Raw genomic sequence first — 16,582 nt, forward strand, 5'->3', positions numbered from 1 at the left:
TAGTGTAGAAGAAAGATCAGAATAAAAAGAAAAATCTTCTGCCTCACAGGAGGGAGAATGCCCCCCCCAATGGATCTTATATAACCCATCAGCTGCCCATTGGTAGCCTGCCAAGCAGACAAGATTGCACCATCAAAATGGATGAATGTTGATCATGCAATTTTGGACTCTTTTTAGAATTAAGGGGAAGTAATGATGGGAACAATGGCAATTTATCTCTTAAAGTTTCCCTCTCTCATTCCCATCCATAATGTTCATAAATCATGATGAAATATTTCAGCTATATTTATTTGTACTGTTCTTGCTCATCACCCGAATCTTCCTGGAGGCCACAATACACCAAGGGTTGAGTTGTGACTCCCAACTGTTCAGGTACTGCCCACTCCTGCCACAATCTGACATGTGACAGGACCACTGCCTTCTGTATTCTGGCTTAACTAAGGCCAGTCGGGTTAGAAGCCTATAAGCAAGCTAGTAACTGCTGCCCCTGAACAGACCAACATCACTTGGCCATCTGGCTTACTCAACTGAAAGAGAATTCACAACCAGTAATTTGTCTAACAAGGCCTTACACTCTTAAATAATACGTTTAGTGTGGGAATGAAAATATTAAATTCCCCTATGGTCCAACAGCAGCCCTTGTTAGATATTAGATCCTAACACCTGATAACTGGAACCAAGGAAGTCATTAAAGGTGAAAGAAGAGAGTTCAAAGGATTGTTGCTGCTCAGTATTAGAAAAAACTATGTCCACAGGCAATGCCAAATCAGCACAGAAAGCTAAAGAACAAGTTGAGGAAGTTAATACATCTTATCTTCCTGGACTTTGCAGTCTTTGAAATAAAGAGACATTTGTTACTTGGGGAAAAACAAAACTGTAACAAGTCTAGACCAAATCTTAAAATTACACTTCCAAGAAAGATACATATTGTCAAGGCTGTGCTTTTCTCAATTGTAACTATGGGTGTGAAAGCTAGTTCACCAGAAAGGCTTCAGAAAGACAAACTGTGGAGCTGGAAAAAGTTTTGAGAACAAATAGCATGGAACAAATTATTCAGTGCAACATGAAGTAAAAACAGCCTGCTCACTGGAAGTATCCTAAAAATGAAGCTTTATTTTGGACACATAATGAGAAGCCAGGAGTAAGTGAAGAAGACCTGAAGCCATAGGTATTTGCAGTGAGAAGAGAGGGCAAATAATTAAATGTGATATACATCTCTGCCCTTTACATGGCCCCCTGTGGCATTGCCATGCAAGTAGGAAAGAGTGTGATGTCCTAATTTATGTTCTGTCATTTTGGCCTCCTTGTAATTTGGAAAGGATGGCTATGCCTGATGCCTGGAAAATCAAAGGCAATTTTTAAAGAAAAGGGAGACAGAAGACTAAATACAGTAATCAGATATTCTCACTGAAGATGCAAGCATGCGTTTACAGGAGAAATATAATTATTCATCTACAGTCCTGGTGAAATGGATGCTTATGGCGGAGAGTCTGGAGCTACTGAACAAAACCAGCAACAGTCAGGCTAAGCAGAATCGGAGAACCGTATTGTACAGCAATAGCCTTTCAATTTCTTCTGGGGGAAAAAAAACAACGAGTGAAGCTCAAATAATAGTGCCTTTACATTCACGGGTACCAGAAATGCTAAATATAAAACAAAACGAATTTAGAAGGCATAGAGAGGTAGGTTGAAAAGATTGAACCTCTGGCGAAGTCAGTCGGCTTTTCAAACCTGGGCGGGCGACGTTGTTTTCCAGCTCAAGGGCTGGGTTCGCTCGCCGTCTTGCCACCGTTTGTGGGCGGCATCCTTGGAACAAAGCAGCGCTTGTTTCTTGCTACGAGAGGGCTCCGGATCCAACCTTGATTGGAAACCCTCCCCGAATCGTACCGGAGCGGCCTATGAAACGCTCCCCTCCTCCTCGTAGGGAGCCTCGTTCGCTTTCCGTCCCGGTCCTGACCCCGCCTTTCTAATCCGCTTGCGGGGCTCTTCCCTTCGGAAGCGTCCTTCGGCCTCCAGACCGGCAGGTGACGCTGTGGGGCGCCCCTCGTGAGGCGCCAGCGGCCGGCCGAAGCGCCGGTTCTTGCGGCCTGTGGCGTCGGGGACGAAGGCGCGGACCCAAGCGCTGCCTGGGAGCATCGCGCACCTGGCCCCGCCGGCAATCATGGGCTGCAGGTGGGCTGCTTTGGCGGGCGGGGGAGGAAGAAGGCCTCGGCGGGGGATGGAAGTTGCTGTGCGCGGCAGCGCGCGGGGAGGCGCCACCCACGCCGACATCTGGAAGCCTCGGATCCGGCCGAGCAAAGAAGCCGGTGCTGAGTGGGGATAAAGGGGGGCGGAGGTGCCTTCGGGCAGCAAAACTAGGCGGCTTTTTTTTTTTTTAAACCTACGGCGGGGTTGTTTCCTGAGGCCTTGGCAAAACGCTGAGGGAATTCCTCCCCAATCCTGGGCGAATCTGACGGGGATCCGGTCCGCTGGGAAACCGGGGCATAAAAAGGCGGAGGGCAGTTCTGATTATGTGTGGGTGGTGTGGAGACATTTCCATCGAAACCGGGCATTTGGGGTCGCCTTTTTTCCTTCCCTCGTTTCGGCTGCATCGGGTGATAGATAGGCAAGGCTGGCGGGATGGAATTAACACTCAGTGGGAGTGAATGGAGACTACAGAGCAGCATTTGCCTAAGGTTGGCCTTTCGGTGTCGTCTGAGGAAGAGCTGGGTAGATAATTGTACTGTTAAACTGGATTGATTTGAAAGGACCCATGCTGCATTTTCATAGAATAGAATAGAGCTAGAAGGGAGCTCTGGAGGTCTTCTAGTCCAGCCCCCTGCTCAAACAGGAGATACTATACCATTTCAGACAAGTGACTATCTTCTTAAAAGCCTCCAGTGATGAACAACCCATAACTTCTAAAGGCAAGTTATGGTTAATTGTCTTCACTGTTGGGAAGTTTCTCCTTAATTCCAGGAGAATTAATGTTTCATGTAATTGCAAATTACATACTGTTCCTAAGTCTATGGAGATTCTCAGTCATCCAGGTCATGGTTGTCCCAGAGGTGCTTTTCAAAGAGGCAACCGAGCTTTCTTGTTTTTCTTTGAAGACATTTCGCTTCTCATCCAAGTTCTTCCCTTATGAGTGGGGAATGGAAAGGTTCCTTTCAGAGCTGAAGAAGCTGCTTGAATGAGGAGTGAAACATCTTCAAAGAAAAACAAAAGTTTTTCTTGAAAAAGCACCTTAAGGACGATATTGTTCCTAAAACCTTCTATTAAAAGCACAAGTGGTAAATGAGAAATGGATCCACATTAAGTAGTTGCAAATACAGCTTGTGGAACAAGAGTTTTAAATCTAGATAATTTATACATTACCCATTTGTCACATAGCTGAAAATTTCAGCTCTGCTGGAAAGAAAATGTCCTGCAAAAATGTGATTAAAGTGTATTCACTATGCCTGTATAATTTTGTGTGTGATTACTAACAAATTTATTCACTGAGGCCTCATTGTTAGATTTTCATCTGTCCTCTGTTTATTAGAGGAAGAGGCCTTTTCCTGGGGCCCTTAGTTTATAAAGTGATTTGAATCCAGGTTTATCCCATCAAGAACTATAATTGATTGGATTGCACAGCCCTTATTTACATATTACGGCTAAGCTAGTGATCCTGCCCTGCAGTGAATCCAGTCACTTTTGATTGGTATCATATATTGTGTGCAACAGTGGATTTCATTGACTGGCAGCCAAACTTTTAGTTCTTCCAGCCAAAGACAAAGAGAGTTGGGAGGCAGTTACAACCCTTACCACTTCCTGTCTTTTTTTTCCCTCTCCTCTGGATGGGGAATGAGGAACTTCTGTTGGCAACAGTCATTATTTAACCAGTTTTGGAATACCCATTTCTGTTTCCTTTTCACCTTCCCTTTCCTTTTCACCTTCCCCTTTCACGCCCCCCCGCTTTCATCTCAGCTGCTGGGATGAAATGGTTACACTGTTGTATAGAAAAAGTCTGTTTTTATCCATAGAGAAGGGAGAGGATGGACCTCTTTATGGTACATATTAGATAAAAACAGTGCTAACACTGAGAAGATTTGCTACCTCTACCCTTTTATTTGATAACTTATATTGAATGAAAGTGAAAAACAAATTTCAATGTCATGAATATAAAGATGAAGCCATCTTCATTGGAGCTTATGGACCATAATCTACCATGCTGATTCAGTGTAGTTTAGAAGATAGGCGTTTCTCAACTTCCCAGTTGAAGATTAAAACAGCACAAACTCATCCAGCCAGCTTGCATGGTTAAGATAGGACTAGAATCTGTGTTTTACTGTTCCCAGTCTAGCAACTTTTAACCACTGTACTACACAGGCTCTCATTTTACAGACAACACATGCACACACACATAAATTAAGCACAGTTAATTGGCCTGATTTATTAATATCACAGTTTAGTTTGACATGAATAGTGCTAGTGTTAGTAGTTAGTATTTAAAATATTTGATACCCTGAATCAATCATGTTAACCTTCCAAATGTTATCCTTCCCTGTAATCTGAATCTTCAGCATAATTCCTCCTGTCATACATTCTCATGCTACCCATTAATATTTCATGATCTCCATACTACGTATACTGTATTAACATTCCAAATACTCCTTACACACTCAGAACAAACTTTTGTTAGTGAGTTTTGGAAATTATTTTCATTGTGGAACATTAAAGAAAGAAAACTTTCTGAAGAATAATTTTGCTTAATATTGCTAGGCTTTGCATTGGTGTTATACCTGTATATGTAAATTTATAGAACTATTCATTTTTGCTCTTGTTCTCAGTATCCTTTTTATTGGCCCAGACACCATTTACTTTATTCCATAAATAGTGCATTATAAACTCTGGATTTCTCTAGAGTTATAAGAAATAATGAAAAAAGAATATTGCCTAATAAACTGTTGAGCCACTGTCACATTAAATCCACTTGTGTATATATTTACACGTACTTTTGTTTGTAATTTGTCAACTTTGGCTTTTTGTGTTATGAGTTTTCTCTCTGTAAAACTGGTGATTTTTTTGGGTAGAAAACTTAGCATTCACACTGAAGGATGCCCATCTGTTGCAAATACCAGTCATAGGAAGGTCCCGTTTTTCTTGGGTTTTTATTTTAGAATTTCTTTGGTTTTTAAATCATTCTTTGCTGGTGATTTCAGCTTGCAATGATTAACTAGTAATTTGTGACAAGTAATGATTGCTTCCTGTGATAACCAGGTCTCACTATACTATACAAATGAGCTTACTAAATAAGCAACTGTATCCCTTATTGTTAGCTTTTTATTGGAGCAATGAGAATTACATTTGGAGCTTATGAAATTTTGTGCTGTATAATAATATCTCACCAGTAGAGACTGATTTAATTCAACTAGGAATTTCAAATCAAATTTGAGCTATATTTTGGAATTGGTCTTGGAGGTCAAATAAAAATTACACAACAGATTTCTTTAATTCAGAGTCAATGAATTATCTGGGTTCATGATGAAGTAAATAGTTAATTCTTTAAGCTTGATTGGAAACACTTTAAAGAAACACATACAAGTTCCTATATTCATACTTTGCATTAATAAATCTAGAGAGCAATAATTATAATCTATTTCACATAGAACCAGTTGGACTATAGAATTTGCTTTCAGTTAGTGAGATCTGTGCACTTGTATAATTTTAATAATGGGAACCAGGCAGATTGATGGCTTCTACTAGTAATGAGAGGAGTTGGGTATTATATCCTGGCTCTGAATTCTAAATAGCTTTTCTGAAGAATGAGAGAAAAATATTTTATTTATTTATTTGCCAACATTAGTCACCCAAATTTTTATTTGCCAAATTTTCCCACTCTCAGAAATAGCATGATGTTCAGGTCCTTTTTGTGAGAGTCCCTGAAGCATATCTGCTTAAGAGTATAATGTCAAACTAAATAGCTTTCAGTTTGATCAAATCAGATTTTAACATTTTTAATGTTCCAGTTTGGTACCTGAACTCTTTAATGGAAACCAGTCTTTATCTTTTATTCATACGTGTGTATTAATACAGAATTTATAAATCTCTTGACATTACTAAATTATCCTGATGTACAGTTTGTTACATAAGAGGCTAATAAAACATCCACAGAACTCATAGGGTTACAGAGTGGCTACTTAACGACAAGGGGTCATTTTCAGGGTATTTTTTTCTTTTCGACTTTGCTGTTCATTGCCATTGGCATTTGGAACTGGAGTCTATGTGGATTTGTTATCACCAACATCAATACTTGCCTGAAGGGCTAAAATCGAAAGAACTGCCAGTTTTGTTACAAATATCCCTTGCCCTCAACCATTGGGGCATGAAAAGTATGCATATCCAATTAGATGGGAAACAGTACATGAATGTAGGAGCTCAAGTTTCCTGTTCAGTTTGTGGGCTAGAAATTTTGAAAGGTTCTTTCATGACTAGTGCTGAAGTTGATGTTGCCAGCTAGGCAGAAGTAAGAGCTTACCATACCTGTAACACTAGCTGCTCTGTTGCAGAAAGCTGGAAGAGAAATTCCAGGAAAAACCCCAGATTGTATGCCAGATTTGAATGTGAAAGTCCTGTTGCATCTAGGATTTTTAAAGAGGGAGAAACCCTGGGTTGGGTAGTCTTGTGCACCAGTTGTGCCCATTCCTGGATTGGTAGGGTCTGCTCATGGTTACTCATAAATGAGTCTGTTCCTTCCCAGTCAGACTGTCCAGGTACGGAGCTCATGGTATTCCAGGGTGGTGAATGAAACCTAACCTTAACGTCTGTCTGCACATCAGACTGCGAAGTTGCTGCCATAGTAACAGCCAATAATGTTAATGGCATGGAATTTTAATTTTAATTTTAAATGCATGGAAAGCAAAGCCATCAATTACCGCTAGTTCTAATGTTTCTATATGGCTTCCAATATCAGCTACGAATAAGTGTTCATGTTGTTTTTTGGATAGTCTGAGTGGAGGGATGCTATGTTGTGCTTTTGAGCTTCCCATAAATAGGTGGCTGGCCAGTACTGGAGCATATTGTTTTTTCTGATGCACCGCAGTTTTGGTGTGTTTATATTATGTTCTTTCAATTTACTGTGTCGAATATGCAGTATCTTAAAATTGTACATTCAATACAGTGTTACAAATCCAAGACCACCTATTTAAATTCAGTGTCAAATAGGAGATTTAAATCATACCAGGCCCAGTACTCTGTCAAGTAGACATTGATCCAAGCAAGAATAATTTTAATACATTCTTAATATTAGGCTCAAGTCTTGTGCAATGTATCACAAAAGACAAGAAATATTGTGATGAATTATTGGAATTTCACAGAGCCGCAAACACAGATACCATGCAATCAATTGCTCTGTGGCAAGAAGAACAAATTCTGCCAATTGTTGTTTAATTATTAATAGTATTTCTGTATAGCAGACCTCTGAAAATCTCTGACCACTCTGTTATTTTCTTCTTCTTGGGAATATATTTCGGTATGGCCACTTGCTTTGCTCCAGTCATTTCGATTACTTCCCTCCTTCTCCATTCAGTGAGAGCCTTCCTCTCTCTGGTTCCTCCTCTCTGTAGGGTCCAGGGGTCTCTACTCTCACTGTTAGGAGGGACCATTTCCAGTGCTTTCTATCTCTCATCCAAAGCCCCCCACCCCCATGTTAGATTTCCAGGGTTTTAAAAGAATATATTTAACACAAAAAGAACAGAAATTTGAGCATGTCACCATTTTTCTAACAGTTACCTTTGCAGTCTTGGACATGTTTGGTACAGAAAAATTAAATAATGCAAGAGGTGTTGAAATTAACTTCACAGTGAAATGGGCCATACATTCCTGGTGAGACTTTCTCAAAACCATGTTTCTGTTGTCTCCTTTCTTGCAAAAACTCTTGCAATGAAATACTTTCTGCCCGTGACGGTTAATGGGAAGGAAAGGGAAGTGCTATTGGAACAGTTGAAGAGCTGGCTTTTCATTACGGGGCATAGCCTGCTTTGAAAGCTCTTTCATTCTTTGGTACTGTAGTGGAGTAACTATGAATTAGACAGATATTCTGTGCATACTCAGAAATAAGCTGTTTCATTGTGAGAAATTGCTTCTGGATGATTGTTTATTCTGAACATTTATATTCCTGAAAACAGAAGGGTAGGCAATCTACAACTCTGGGCATTACTTCCTCTATTGCATGGGGTGGGGAGGGGATGTATAGAGTTCAGGAGGAGACTCAATTAAGACTGACATCTCCAGCATTTTACCAATCACTAACCTTAACTTTGCTGTAAAATTCTCATCCAAACATGTTCTATTCAGTACTGTCATATTTCTTTTGGCTGGTCAATTATGCAGTTGCACAACAGAAAGAAGTTACTCCCCTGCTGCACATATCTTAATTTCATCCTCACCTCTGAAAATACGCCATTATGATTTCTTCCAGCACTTATGCGCAAGCTGCTGAGTCATAAATCCCAGAAGTCCAGATCAGTATGCTCAATGGGTGAGAGATGGTTTGGGTTTAGGGGGATCTATACAGCTGTTGCATGAAAGAACCTCTCCTATTTGCCAGCGTCCTTGAGAGGTAGTTCTTAATACTCCCCACCCCCGGCCTTAATTGACCTGCCTAGAAATTGTGACTTTTATTGTGAGGATTGTATTTTTTTTATTGTGATTCTCTGTTGCTACTAATGTTTGCTTTGTAGGAAGGTCTTCTTACTTCCCGGATGTTCTGCTTGTTCCAATATGCTTTGTTTAATGTGCAAACATCGCAGACGTGTGTGGCTGGAATACTTATTTTGAAAATCCATTGAAAAAAATGCCGTACAGGTAGTCCTCCACTTGCAATCACAATTGAACCCAAAATTTCTGTTGCCAAGCGAGGCATTTGTTAAGTCAGTTTTGCCCCATTTTACAACTTGTTCTGTCACAGTTGCTAAGTGAATCACTGCCGTTTTAATTTAGTAAGATGATTATTAAGTGAATCTGGTTTCCCAAATGACTTTGCTTGTCAGAAGGTCGCAAAAGGTGATTCCGGGGTACTACACTGTCCTAAATATGAGCCAGTTGCCAAGTGCCTGAATTTTGATCACATGACTATGACGGTGCTACAACGGTCATAAGTGTGAAAAATGATCTTAAGTCACTTCCCCCCCCCCCAGTATCATTGTCCACTTTGAACAGCCACTAAATGAACTGTTGTAAGCTGAGGACCCCCTGTAATTGCTTTCCTGGTTTTGCCTAGTAAAAGAGGAGCAGGGATAAGGGTTCGGACGAAGAAGGTCTTTGCATGTTCCCCCCTCGTGCTTAGGGAGATATGTGGATTTTTCTTTGTCTTATTGCTATTTTTTTCTTCTTAGCAGGTTCTGCCTGTCTCTTGTGCTAACTGCTCTTCATGCGGTGGCTGCAGATGAAGGTGCACCCCTTGTTCACCAGGAACCCTGGGGAGATTTTTGGCTGTTACCATTTTTGGTCAATGCTGCAGGCTATGCAAGCATTCTTGTGCCAGGTTTCTTGCTCATACAGTATTTTAAGAGGAAGAATTACCTTGAAACAGGTAAGTACCTATAGAACGTGTCTCCTTTTATCTTTTTGTCAGCTAATTGTATCATATTGTCCAGGTACTGAACTGGTGTTTGGAATTGTTAGTGGGAAAGATAAGGTCAGTAAACTGAAACTGACTTTCAGGAAGAAAAGAAGTGTTTCCATGCCCAGGAGGCCTAAGTGTCCTCAATCCTTTCGGAGATCAAGCCTGTCTCTTGCCAGTTTCCTTTGAGCCTGCATTGTCCTAGATGACCATGGTAGATATTATAAAAGTACCTTTTACTGCCTCCAGCTGGTTCGCATATTGTACTGTTTCTGGATACGAATTGATGTGTTGGCAGTATTCTATAGCCTCCCCATTGGATTGATAGTGCAAAATGTGAATGGTAGATTGCCAAAATGGGCAAAATTTAGCCAGATGGCTTTGGTTGCCTAGTGTTGTCTTTCCCGTTCTGTTAAGATGGCCCCTACACATTTAAATTCCTGCACAAGGAAGTCCCACCCAAATGTATGCTGTGTTTTTAGTGCCCAATGAAAAATTTATTGTCCAGTAATTTTAGTTGTATCTTTTAATACTTTTTCAGTGGTTTTATTATGTTCTATTCCTATTCTGTGACCTGTTTGAATTTTCTGTATTTGAATGAAAATATGTTTATAAAAATAAAAATTGTTAATTCTACTGCTGAAGTGCTTTTCTTTAATCACTTAGCTGTGTTGTTCTCCACCAAAAAACACTCATGTGTTCTTCGGTTATATCTGTAATAAAATGTATCCTCTGGGCCTGTCTTTCATTAGCTTAGCAAACTGTGAGAGCAACACTGTGAATAAGAGACGTGGAATGTGAATCTGCCTTTCCATATGGCCAGAAATACAGAAAATATATCTTAGCAGGAACAAAGTGAGAAAATGAAAATAAAACTGGATTAACAGGGATAATATTGGTAGTATAAGCTTGTAATTAGCATTAATGAACAGGGGGCGCAATGGCTCAGCGGTGAAAGATGCTGAGCTTGCCAGTTGTAAAGCTGACAGCCAGGGTTCGAGTTCTGAGCACTATGCAATGGGGTGAGCTCTCATTACTTGCCCCACCTCTTACCTACCTAGCAGTTCGAAAGCATGTAAATGCAAGTAGATAAATAGGTACCATTTTGATAGTTAAAGTAACAGTGTGCCCATGGAAATGTCTTTGGACAATGCTGTCTCTCTCAGCTAAGAAATGGAGATGAGCATCGCCTCTCTCTAGAATTGGACAGGACTGGAAAGGGGAAATCTTTACCTTGAACTATTGAGATAATTGATTGCTGTAGATAATACTCTTTTTCCCTTTTTCTTTCTTAGGCCGTGGAATTTGTTTTCCAGTAATCAAATCCTGTGTTTTTGGCAATGAAGCCAAATCAGTGCATCAGGATGACAGCATTTTGGCAGCTCGAAATGAGACTGTAGAGTCATCTACAGCCCGTCAGATTTTTAAGCTGCTATTCTGTGCAACTGGCTTGCAGGTAAAGAACAGATCGGTCGCTCAGTTTTGGGTCACCCAATTTTGAGACTGCCAGGGAAGTGCAGGCAGTTCTTTACTTACAACCATTTATTCAGCCACTGTTTGAAGTTACAATGGTGCTGAATGGTCCTATGACCTGTTCCCAGAAGTGCCCCTGGAGAGTGCAGAGAGTGTGAGCCAAGAAGGCACAGTGTGAGTGAGCAAAGGGGAAAAGGCCATGGTGTGTAGGGGAGTGAAGAAGGGTACAGTGAAACTGAGCAACGAAGGTGGAGTGTGTGAACAACAAAACATGTACTTGCAAAAAGGCTGCAGTTTGTGCAAATGAAAGGAGGAGAAAGGATGGCTGAGGATTCCAGGGGAGGCTGTGGTTTGCACTACACCCTCAACTCATCATGCATGACCTGGATAAGGCCATGTCCATCCCAAGGCATCCTGTGCTCCTTTCCTGGGACTCTTGCTTAATGACCCCATGATTCTCTGTTCTCAATGGTAGGCAGAAGGGTTGGGGTTGGGGTTGCTAAACAAAGTGGTCACATCTTGTTTGACTAATTTGTTTAGCAACTAAATTTCTAATCCCAATTGTGACCCTAAATTAAGATTTAGAAAGCCAAGTACCAGTTTTCTAATGACAGATGTTGGGAAGAAATTTTTTTTTTATTTGATTAGTTCAGTTAAAGGAAAATAATTTACGAGGCTGATATATGTTGCATGAAATAAATGTATAAATTTATAAAATGAGATTTACCACCTGTAAATTGTAGCACTGCCAATTTCCACATTTGGTAATGGAATTTGACAATGTGGTTAGTTCATAGTTAAATATATACAGTAGATTACATAGGATCCAAATATTCTACCAGTTAATTTTCATCTGTAATTGAGATAACTGAGTTTATGGTGATTTCTTTAGTTTTGGCTTAATGTAATAAGAGAATCCCAGCTATTGTTCTTTGTAAACTTGGTTTATCGTTTAGCATTATTTGTGAACCAGGGCATTATCGTTTATTCTCTAAACAATTAAAATATTCAATTAACATGATATGTACTAACCAGATTTTTCTTGGGTGCTAGGAAAACTTGTACAAATTCACAGTAACTAAAACTTAAAATCTGTAAAGTTCCATGAATTCACCTTTTACATACATGCATAGACTGTAACATTTCACCTAATCATTTTTAATTTAAGCCTAAATGTTTGGCTCATATAGATAAGCTATTGATTTTTTAAAATAAGTTTTCCCTAGTTTTCTATTAGGATGAGTTTGCTGGGTTTTCTTTAACTATTGCAGTTTCTTATGCCCTCTTTTTGACATTTTACATAGGTGCAAACATATGTGACAAGCAGGGTATTGGGTGTTAGACAACTTTTTAAAAAATTGAGTTGTCTGATTGCTAATTCTTTTCTTTCCATTCCAATCAGGAGACACTGATAATATAGCTGCCATCCTCTTGTCAAAGGAGAAGTTATTTTTTTCATGAACATTTTTAATAAAATTAATAAAGCATATGGTAATTTGCCTATGAGCCTAATTTTTGGTACATCCTGTATCTATTCTCTACGGGACCAGTTTGTCTTTTTGTTATAGAAGGACCAGTAACGTCCTCAATTGTTTTGCGGTTAAACTACCAGTAGCACATGATTTTTGCAATTTTGCAAGTATAGGTAGTGCCATAATTTAACAATCTCTATTTCACTTCATCAGAATTTTTTTTTTTTTTTGGTAGATTAGATCCTACTTGTAAGGGATAAGAGAATATGGTCAAATTTGACTTTTAGCTTTCAGCTTGTGTTGATAAAGTGTTTACAAGCATTTAGATTACTCTGGATAGATAGAGGAGTTAGAAGATTCCCCTCAAGACTGTCAGATGGTCACCATGTGTCACTTCCTCCCTGATAGTTGTCCTCCTAATCTCCTTTCTTGTCTGTCACTTGGTAGATCTCTTATTTGACATGGGGTGTCCTCCAGGAGCGTGTCATGACCAGGTCCTATGGAGCAAGTGACTCAGAGCCTGGAGAGAAGTTCAAAGATTCGCAGTTCCTTGTCTTCATGAACCGGATCCTGGCCTGTACCGTGGCTGGCCTCTATTGTGCTCTGATCAAGCAGCCCCGTCATGGCGCTCCCATGTACAAGTATTCTTTTGCTTCCCTCTCCAACATTCTCAGCAGCTGGTGCCAATATGAAGCTCTCAAGTATATCAGTTTCCCCACACAAGTGCTGGCCAAAGCCTCCAAGGTGATTCCGGTCATGCTGATGGGCAAACTGGTATCTCGCAAAAGCTATGAGTACTGGGAATATTTAACAGCAGCACTCATTTCAGTAGGGGTTAGCATGTTTCTGCTCTCTAGTACTCACAACAAGCATCTCTCCACTGTCACTACCTTCTCTGGTGTGATCCTCCTCGGTGGCTACATTGCTTTTGACAGTTTCACCTCCAACTGGCAGGATGCCCTCTTCACCTATAAGATGTCCTCAGTGCAAATGATGTTTGGAGTGAATGTCTTTTCTTGCCTGTTCACAGTGGGCTCGCTGCTGGAACAGGGGGCCTTGATAGAATCGGTAAACTTTATGGCACGGCATTCGGAGTTTGCTGCTCACGCTGTGCTTTTGTCCGTGTGTTCCGCTTTTGGACAGCTCTTCATTTTCTACACCATCAGCCAATTTGGAGCAGCCGTCTTCACCATTATCATGACTCTACGCCAAGCCTTTGCCATCCTGCTTTCTTGCCTCATCTATGGCCACGCAGTCACCGTGATGGGTGGGCTGGGAGTAGCTGTGGTTTTCGTAGCACTTTTCCTCCGTGTCTATGCCCGCAGTCGCATGAAGAAGCGAGCAAAAAAAGTGCCTGCGGGCGAGGGCGCAGTACAAAAGGTTTAGGAGCTGCAGGAAAATCTGTGTCCTCCCCACCAAATCCAAAGCATTTGCTTAATCCTGGCCATGAACTTAGTAAAGAGCTGGAAAAGAGGTGAAGCCTGATTATTTTTTTCCCTAGATGAATTTCTTTGGGGAAAAATACTGGACTGATTTGAAGGACATGAAGGAGTGCTTCTTCTAATGTCTGAACAGTTTTCTCAAAACAAGTGGTACCAAGATCCTTTTCTCAGCGAACAGATGGAGGTGAGCCTAATAGGCTTACCTGACTTGTGGTTTTATATGAGATGGCTTATTTATGATCAGGGCAAAGTGAAGTTGTTTTTGTACAGTTCCCATCCTACTGCTCTGTGAAAGGGAACACCAAGAATAAAACTTTGAAAAGTTCTAATCAGAACAAAATATCCAGACTTCACTATTGGAAGACCAACCTAGCCCAGTTCCCACAGGAAATCTGGGACTTTTCTTACTGCGGGTAAACTTTTTTATAATTGGGGGGAGGGAGGGAGGGAGGGAGGGGGTTGCACTTAAAAAAAAAAAAAAAAGATTTCAGCCTGTAAGAGCCATAGGGACATGGCAATATTTTGGTACATTAATGCCAGATGTTCACCTCCCCTTTTTGTTTTTCAGCAAGATTTGAAGTACAAAATCAGCATTTAATGCTTTCAGATGACTAACAAACCTAATTTTCATCTTTTTAATATAATTAGATCAATTTAGTTGTGGTTGCATAAAGGCAGGTGGGGCCATTTGCAGCCCACTTACTCCTGCCCTGCAGAATTTGATTTGCTGAATAGTGAGCTCTTTCCAATTATTGCTTATGCGTTTTCTAGTTTGGTGTGCTCATAATTTTGCTGAAAAGTTGAGATAGTGCACCACTTTTGCTTCTGTTGGTTTTTGCTAGCTGACCGGCAGCTATTCACTCATTTTCTTGAACCTTGAGCCAAACCTTGGGACATTTTCCTGGGATTTATAATTGTAGCAAGCAGTTCAGAAAAGCACATCCGTTATCTTTTTAAAGGTTGAACTTTTTGGAAGAGGCTCAAATTTTGTTTCATTGTCCTTGACAAGGTGGTACAGCAGTACATCTTGACTTTTGCCTCATCCCTCCCCTAATGGATTTGCAGAGGTTGCTACAATTTCTCAGTTTACATGAAGAACCAGCAATACAAGACAAATGGCTCAGCTTTGTATTCTTCCAACAAGATGGCTTCCCTTGAAAAACTTGAGCATTGCAGAGCTCTGACATATACACTCTTATTTTACATAGTGTGCTCACTTTTGAGGGTGAGGATAATTTTGAACATTGTTGCTGAAAGCAGTTGCCTGGTCTTTTATCATTTTTGGAACAAAGAAACAGTAGCTCTGGGTTGTACAGGACAAGAGTGATGGATATGTCCAAACATAATTGCTCTGAAACCCCACTATAGCACTGGAGTTACTTTTGCCAGTTCTACCCAGAATGTCTGGATTTTACCAATTTTATCAGTTTTAAACTGCCAAGCTGAAATTGTGCAGGGCAAATATTTCTTGAAATACAACTATCTTATTTTATTAAATTTAAAATATGCAGCAAAGAAATGGCTCAGGTTATGTTTTGTAATCTAAATATTATGTTGAGCATAGGTTAAAGCAAACTAGCCCCTTGCTGGGAATTTTAACATTTGCTCACATCCTAAGATTATTGTGGTGTAGACTAGTCCTTTAATCCAACAAAAAATAAGGACAGATAACTTCATACAAGAGTTGTGATAAGCAGTTATTCCTATTTACAACGTGGATCTTCTTACACTCATTTGGGTAGAAGTTATTGATGTATGATGGGCAACACAGTATAGAAATTGACAATATTAGGGCTATAGCCCCCTATTCCATGTATTTTGTCTTAGACCAACAGATCAGTCTATAACATTTTGAGGTATTGATAACTTCTTACGGAGGCGACACCTCCTCTCAAAGCCTAAAAAGAATGGTTACGATATTGGGATCAGGGAGCCGTCTAAAGATCCAACAGTGGGACTTTATGAGTAAAGGAAGTAGGTTGAATGCCTTCAAAGAAAAGAAATAACAGTTGGTGCTCCAATTCTGGATATATACCATTCTATTTTCAACCAAAACTCCATGTTTAGCAAGATATACAGATCTCTTAGTAAATGGTAAATAGAAATGCAGAGCTGAAGCTATCTGGCTTACTATTTTCTCCTTTGCATATAAAAGCTCTATTTAGTTTATTTCCACAATAATCAATGTACAGTGGAAATTAGGGCGGCAATACTTCAAGTCAGTTTTTGACTCCTGGTGACTGCCTGGACAAATCCCTGCAATTTTCTTGGCAAGGTGTTTTTGGAAGTGGTTTTCCTTTGCCTCCTTCCTAGAGCTGCCACAAGAGGGCGACTGTTTCCAAAATCAGCCAGGTCTTCCGTTTCTATCCTAATGCCTACTGCTACAGTAAACTGGCTCTGCATGTCCAGAATTGACATATTATTTCTGGGCAGATGCATATTCTATAACATTCAAACTACAGCTGCTGTAGTTCTATGTAAGTATCTGGAAGAAAAGGTCAATAAAACCCCCACATGGAATTGGTTAAGATCAGGATGTTAAAGAAGAAATTGAAGGCTAGATTCTAGTGGTTCAAGAGCAAGCTTTGCCAACTAATTGCATGAGAGTGAAA

The 16,582-nt window shown here is 40.2% G+C and overlaps 1 protein-coding gene across 4 annotated transcripts; it reads left to right on the forward strand.

The window, feature by feature from the left end:
- The first annotated feature begins 1,995 nt into the window (after window positions 1–1,995).
- SLC35B2 (solute carrier family 35 member B2) lies at window positions 1,996–15,489 on the forward strand. Of its 4 annotated transcripts, none has more exons than XM_087935369.1 (4): window positions 1,996–2,172; window positions 9,360–9,553; window positions 10,879–11,039; window positions 12,976–15,489. In XM_087935369.1, exons 1-4 carry the CDS (start codon window positions 2,162–2,164, stop codon window positions 13,912–13,914), a joined length of 1,305 nt encoding a protein of 434 aa, XP_087791495.1. In that variant the 5' UTR covers window positions 1,996–2,161; the 3' UTR covers window positions 13,915–15,489. The 4 variants fall into 4 exon arrangements, with proteins under 4 accessions (XP_087791495.1, XP_026551363.2, XP_087791484.1 ...); XM_026695578.2 differs by having other exon boundaries at window positions 2,026–2,172; window positions 9,357–9,553; XM_087935358.1 differs by having other exon boundaries at window positions 2,043–2,313.
- Window positions 15,490–16,582: the final 1,093 nt, after the last annotated feature.

This window comes from Pseudonaja textilis, chromosome 1 (assembly GCF_049901715.1).
Source record: "Pseudonaja textilis isolate UNSWEBS1 chromosome 1, rPseTex1.2, whole genome shotgun sequence".
Classification (NCBI taxonomy): domain Eukaryota; kingdom Metazoa; phylum Chordata; class Lepidosauria; order Squamata; family Elapidae; genus Pseudonaja; species Pseudonaja textilis.

Excerpts from the sequence above, each read along its gene's own strand:
- SLC35B2 (XM_087935358.1), top strand. The coding sequence starts at position 2,162 with ATGGGCTGCAGGTGGGCTGCTTTGGCGGGCGGGGGAGGAAGAAGGCCT. Across the intron at positions 2,314-9,359 it reads AGCAAAGAAGCCGGTGCTGA|GTTCTGCCTGTCTCTTGTGC; the intron begins GTGGGGATAAAG and ends TCTTCTTAGCAG. Across the intron at positions 11,040-12,975 it reads TCTGTGCAACTGGCTTGCAG|ATCTCTTATTTGACATGGGG; the intron begins GTAAAGAACAGA and ends GTCACTTGGTAG.